General features: G+C 61.0%; 3 protein-coding genes across 3 annotated transcripts; 2 read left to right on the forward strand and 1 right to left on the reverse strand.

Moving 5' to 3' along the window:
* Positions 1 to 67: 67 nt before the first annotated feature.
* GGTG_06848 (rhamnolipids biosynthesis 3-oxoacyl-[acyl-carrier-protein] reductase) lies at positions 68 to 1,150 on the forward strand. Its single transcript, XM_009224670.1, has 3 exons — positions 68 to 289; positions 354 to 921; positions 1,017 to 1,150. The coding sequence occupies exons 1-3, from the start codon at positions 115 to 117 to the stop codon at positions 1,078 to 1,080; spliced, it is 807 nt and encodes a 268-aa protein (XP_009222934.1). The 5' UTR covers positions 68 to 114; the 3' UTR covers positions 1,081 to 1,150.
* Positions 1,151 to 2,452: 1,302 nt separating this feature from the next.
* GGTG_06849 (hypothetical protein) lies at positions 2,453 to 2,665 on the reverse strand (the record flags this gene model as incomplete). Its single annotated transcript, XM_009224671.1, has 1 exon — positions 2,453 to 2,665. One exon carries the CDS (start codon positions 2,663 to 2,665, stop codon positions 2,453 to 2,455), a length of 213 nt encoding a protein of 70 aa, XP_009222935.1.
* A 1,734-nt stretch (positions 2,666 to 4,399) lies between these two features.
* Positions 4,400 to 5,605, forward strand: GGTG_06850 (hypothetical protein; the record flags this gene model as incomplete). Its single annotated transcript, XM_009224672.1, is given in 3 exon segments — positions 4,400 to 4,443; positions 4,451 to 4,694; positions 4,793 to 5,605. Coding segments are annotated over 3 exon segments (1,101 nt in total).
* Between the last annotated feature and the right edge of the window lie 395 nt (positions 5,606 to 6,000).

A 6,000-nucleotide genomic window follows, 5' to 3' on the forward strand; every position in this document is an offset into this window, starting at 1 on the left:
CACCCAGCGAACTGTACCTTGGGTGCATGAGGTACTTGAGGTACCTACGCCGACGACAACGCCAAAGACCAGGAAAGAACAAACATCAGCCAGCCAAAAAAAACAAGAACAAAGATGGACGTCAGCAATCTCTTCAACGTCTCTGGCAAGGTAGTGTTGGTCACGGGCGGCGGCCGCGGGATCGGGTACATGATCGCGCAGGGCTACGTCGAGAACGGCGCCAAGGTCTACATCTCGTCGAGGGACGCCGCGTCGTGCGAAAAGGCGGCAAAGGAGCTGACGGCCAAGGGTGAGGTCACTCATTCACTCACACGCACCTCTTTTGTTCCAAACTCACTGACCCCACCCCCCAGGCCCCGGCAGCGCCGTCGCCCTCCCGGCGGACCTACAGTCGCTAGACGAGTGCAAGCGCCTGGCGGCCGAGCTCTCGGCGCGCGAGCCGCGCCTGCACGTGCTCGTCAACAACTCGGGCGCCGCCTGGGGCGACAGCTACGACACGTACCCGGACGGCGCGTGGACCAAGCTGCTGACGCTCAACCTGCAGCGCGTCTTCACCCTGACGCAGCTGCTGACCCCTCTGCTCGAGGCGGCGGCGGCGGCGGCCGCCGCCTCCTCCCCCTCGGACCCGGCGCGCGTCATCCACATCGGCTCCGTCGACGCGCTGCGCGTCCCCGCCCTCGCAAACTTCGCCTACAGCGCCTCAAAGGCCGGGCTGCACCACCTCGCGCGCGCGCTCGCGCTCGAGCTGGGGCCCCGGGGCGTCACGAGCAACACGCTCGCGTGCGGGCCCTTTGCCACAAGGATGATGGCCGCCACGCTCGACTCGGCCGGCGACGCCATCCGGGACGCGAACCCACTCGGCCGCATCGGGCGGCCCGAGGACGTCGCCGGCGCGTGCCTGTGGCTGTCGAGCAAGGCCGGGTGCGTTTTCTGTCTCTTTGTCTCCTTTTCCCCGTGTGCCTTGCCCGCTGTGTTTCCCCTTGTTCTTCGGCTAACCCCCCAGAACGCAACCGCAGCTCGTACATCAACGGTGCCACCATCCCCATCGACGGTGGCTTGTCGCTGGTCTCCAAGATGTAAGGGTAGAGCCTCAAGTAGATGTACCACCAGAGCCGTTCGCATTGTATAGACAATATTGGTTTATCGTCCCATTTTCCTGTGATCGACCCAGTTTCTGCCCTGTCGATCGGGATGGGGCAGGCGAGGGAGCGGAAAGCCGCATGCAAAAATGGGCGGGTGAGTTGTTGCCAGCGCCGCCTGGTCCCGAAGTCGAGGGGTGCCATCACCCAGATCACCTGCCCACCATAATGCCGCCACCCGCCCCGATCCCCTCCATGTCACCGTGGCCGCGTGATCTGCAACAATAGTAAACGTTGGAACCAGATGTGAAAGTGACAAAAGTGACCAGTTCGGCCATGCTTATATCGTTTATCGAAATCCCAGAGGGTAGAGTATCTGATCTACATTGCGAGAAATGTTGGCCAAGAGAGATGAGGAGGCCTAGAGTGTTGCCGCCTGACGCCTTGTACTTCGGTCCCAACTCCTCAGGAAAGCCCATTTGTTGTCTCAAGGTGGATTAAAAAAACGTAGAGTAGAGGAAATAGACCAAAAAAAAAGAGCAATGCTAACGCAGAGACAATATCGGGTATATGAGAAAACGTGATGTCGTCAAAAAGGGCGGTTGACGTAAGGAAATGTCATTGCGAGAACGGAAATGTCACCCCCCAAAAGAAGAGACAAGAAAAAAAGAAGTCATGCAAGGGAGAAAGAACAAAGACCCCGCGTCGACTGAGTCGTGTCGAGAGGTTTGGCAGGGATGGGGGAGGTCCCTCATTCGTCGTTATCTCTAGGCGGTGGACGAGCAGAGACGAGAACGAAAACGTGCAACCACCACCTACCGCCGAGCCCAGCCTGAGAAATAAAGAAAAACCCCCCGACGGTTATCCGAACATGTCGGTCCCAACGTAGGCGAGCGGGGCCACCCCCTTCACCCATCAGTGTTCCCAATGGAGAGGAACAAAAAAGACAGGCTGGGGGTGGCTCAAGATTCTCCCGGCTAGAGAGTGGCCGATCCACTTGTCTCCCCGTGGGTCGGTTTGCTTAGGGGCTGCCCTTTCATGCCTGCCCCCTGCCCCATACTCTGCCATAAGGGTTCCGAGGGGCGAGCTGGTCCCATTCACCCGATAATGCCTGCCGAGGGAGTGGGAGTGAAGGAGAGGGAGAGTGCCCGCGACGAGGGAGGGAGATGGTAGTCGACGAGGAAACCGAAGGCGGTTCTTCCGGCACTGATGATGGCGTGCGGAGCGGAGAGAGATGGCTGCTGATTACAGGGCTGATTGACGGCTCGAAAAATAGAGCCTCACGACGACCCGTGGGGTTTTCTTTGTGTCTGGGGGGGGGGGGCGGTCCGAGGTTTTTTTTTTTTTTTCCTTCTTCCCTCGCGATAATGACCTCACAGGCCGACGCTTTCGAAATCCCGCATCAGCACGGCCATCTGCGCGCGCTTGGCCGCCTCGGCCAGGAGGGTGAAGTCCTTGAGGTAGGCGTCGGTCGACTGCGACTTTGGGCAGGGCGGAGGGACGCCCATGACGGTCGGCGACGTCTGGGCCGTCGAGCCCGTCGATGTCTGTTGCGCGTGCGCCGGCGAGGCGATGGGGGCGTCCATTTTCGGTGGTGGTTGTGGTTTGGTGAGGGCGATATCAAGGGGCTGGTAGTCTTGTGATGGATCTTGGGCCTTGTGTTGTCGTGGACGGAACGTGTGATGCCGAGAAAGTAAAGAGAAGAAGGAGGATGGCGGTGGGAAGGAAAGCTTTGTCTTATGTGCTTTCCCGGGCTTTGATTTTACTTTATTTTTATTTATTCTGGATTATCTTATTCCACCATCGTCTGGGCGCAGAGAGGAGACTGGTGGAGGAGGGGTGGGCACAGATCGAGCCGGCGGAGTGAGTGGGTTGCGATAAGTCAGGGTCGGGCGCAATGGGCAGGTGGGAATCAGTGGGTAGGAATCAGTGGATAGATGAAGGCACAAGCGAGGTCCGGTCAGACAGATTGCATCAATGAAGACAAAGCCGAGCGAGTCGTCGGAATAAATAACACAGCCAGATGGCTTCGGTCAGCTGGAGAGAGGAGGCCCGGCTAAAACAAAGCGCAAACAGCAATCTGGGCATGGTCTGGCACAGGATGGCTAAGGCTCGCTTGCGATAACTTGCTTTTGGGGGTGGCCGCTTCTAGACGTTCTGGCTTGGGCCTTTTTATTTTTTTAGCCTTTCCTGGCCTTCTCCCGAGGAACCCCCCTTCGTGAAATGGAAGCACAACGTCATGATGCCCGGTCTCACGCACACACACACGCACACACACTTTCGTGGGGGAGTGTTCAAGCAGGCCGTAGTGTGTGCAAGTACACCCCTGGTACCTCGGCAGGACCTTTGCGGGGTGTCGGGTAGCCATACTGGAATGACTGAAGAAGCCCCTGGAAAGGTATCCATTTGTACTGCACCGCCAACCCCCCACGGCTGAGATGGCCATCCATGTCAGACCATGGAAGCCTCGTTTGCAGGTTCGCAGGTTCGCAGGTGTCCGCGTTATCTGGGAGCAGCAGCCACACTCACACACGACATGATAATAATTTAAATGCTGGTAGGTATTTGTGGATGCCTGCCTGCCTGCCTGCCTGCCTGCCGCCGCCGCGCTAGAGGAGACCGAGACCAGAATTCACGTATGATTTGGCCATGGACCTGCATGAAAATGGCAGCATCGCAACATGGTGGCTGTTTGCAGCCTGACCGCCTCTAATTCATTATTTTCTCGTCTGGGGACTCGGTCCGAGAGCGCACTAGGCTGCGGTAGGAGGTAAATGCTTGCACGGCACTCGCTGCGCTTGAACCCACTCTGCATGCAACTTGGACGATATTATTGCCCGGCCAGATCGCCGCTGGCTGCACCTCTCTCGCGACCTCTTTTTCGCTTCTCCCAGAGCTGAGCATGCTGCGTGCCTTGCTACCAGACCAGGTGGGGCCCCTCTTTTCGCACCCAAAGTGCGTGCGTCCATTGCCGCCTCCCGATTGATGGATCCAAGCTCCCGGCAGACAGAGCCTGCCAACCAGGGTGATTGCAGGGTGGGGTTATCGCGGGCGGGGTGGGGTTCAAGTGTGTTGTGCAGGGGGTGGTCTGCCATCTGGACGAAGGTAGAGAAAATAAGGCAGGGAAAATAGACAAAAAATTCACGCTTCATATCGAGCCTGACAAGCAAGACCCGAAAAGCACCCATCACGCCAACGAGCCGACAAAGCCAGCCCACACTTTCACCCGCGCGCGAAATGCATCTGCATCCTTGACCGGCCACTGCAGGTGGTGCGATTATTGCTACTGCCTGCTCACCGACTCTCCCTTGTTCCCATCCATGGCCTCCCCCCAGCCCGCGCCGCGGCCGCCTCCCGCCCTGCCGTCCAAGCCGCCCCCCTCCCTCCTCCTCCTCCTCCTCCGCTACCGGATACTCGCTCCTCTCTGGCCGCATCCCCGCGCCGCTGCAGCGCCTATTCGACGCCTTCCCCCTAGCCACCTACCCGCCCAATGACCTGCCGGCCCGCTGTCCGCTCCCCGCCGAGAGGGACCTGCCCACCCTCCATGTCTTCATCTCGGACGAGGACGCCGCCAGGGGCCGCCCGAGCTTCAACCCCACGTGCCTAAAGTGGCAGGTATGCGGTGGCTGAACCGGCCTCCCCCCCCCAGATGCTTCGATCAGAGCGCCTGTCTGGCTGCTGACTGGCATCCCTCCCTCCCTGCCCTTTCGTAGACCTTCCTGAAGATCGCCGGCGTCGACCTCCGCCTCGTGTCCTCGACCAACCACGCCTCACCAAGCGGCGCGCTCCCCTTCCTCCTGCCGCCCATCGTCGCCGCCGCCGACCCCCCGGTCTCCTCCAAGTCCCCACCCCCCACGTCCCCGAACCCGGCCCCCATCCCGGCCCACAAGCTGCAGGCATACGCGCGCGCGCACGGCACCACCACCACCACCACCACCACCACCACGGCACCGCCGCCACCCGGCCAGCAAGCAGCCGCCGCCGCCGAGCCGGCCTACGCAGCGCTGCTGGACCACGCCGTCCGCCGCGCCTGGCTGCACGCCCTGTACGTCAGCCCGGCCAACGCGCCGCTCGCGGCCCGCCTGTACCTCGCCCCGGCCAGCCGTCACCCCCTCGTGCGCTCCGCCCTGCGCGCCAAGCTGCGCGCCGCCGCCGCCGCCGAGCTCGCCTCGACCCGCAACGGCGTCGACCCGCCCCCCGAGGCCGAGCTGTACGCCGACGCCCGCGCCGCCCTCGCCGCCCTGGCCCAGCAGCTGCTGCCGCCGGAAACGGAAACGGAGGTGGAGGAGGAGGGGTCCCGTACACCGTCGTCGGGCTGGTTCTTTGGCGCCGCCGCCCCCGGCATGTTCGACGCCGCCGTCTTCGCCTACACCCACCTCCTCCTCCCCGGCTCCGGGCTCGAGTGGGTGGACCGCCGGCTGCCCGAGGCCGTCGAGGCATTCCCGGCCCTCGTCGCCCACCGGGCCCGCATGCTGGCCCGCCTTTGGGACGAGGAAGGGGCTGCGGGCGAGTGGGAGAAGGTTTAGGAACCGGTGCAATGTTGCCCCGTTGTTGAAACCATGTCATCGTTGTAATATATGAACAAGTACGGCTTCTATGACGGGCCCCGTACATGCTTGATAGACACAAAATACCCGACATAGAATCATCAGGACCCTCGTGCCAACACAACCACGGAACCCACGGGTAGACAGCGTCACATCTCGGCATCTCGGGAGCCCGGGCGGTCAAGTCTATGTATACCTAAGCATAAATATTCTACTTCATACAGCTTAAATGACGACTGCGCGGCCGACCTGCCCGCGGGGCATTATGTCGTAGCCCTCCACCAAAAGACAAAAACTTTCCCTCCCACCCGTTCGTTGCGGTCCGATATTGCGCATTGTTCTGCTGATGAGCGGGGATTTGAAGTGAGATAGGG

The sequence above is a fragment of the Gaeumannomyces tritici genome, assembly GCF_000145635.1.
Source record: "Gaeumannomyces tritici R3-111a-1 unplaced genomic scaffold supercont2.3, whole genome shotgun sequence".
Lineage (NCBI taxonomy): Eukaryota > Fungi > Ascomycota > Sordariomycetes > Magnaporthales > Magnaporthaceae > Gaeumannomyces > Gaeumannomyces tritici.

Bases quoted from the DNA above. Each gene is read 5' to 3' on its own strand.
- GGTG_06848 (XM_009224670.1), top strand. From the start codon at position 115: ATGGACGTCAGCAATCTCTTCAACGTCTCTGGCAAGGTAGTGTTGGTC. The intron at 290-353 runs GTGAGGTCACTC...CCCACCCCCCAG, and splicing joins AAAGGAGCTGACGGCCAAGG to GCCCCGGCAGCGCCGTCGCC. The intron at 922-1,016 runs GTGCGTTTTCTG...ACGCAACCGCAG, and splicing joins TGGCTGTCGAGCAAGGCCGG to CTCGTACATCAACGGTGCCA.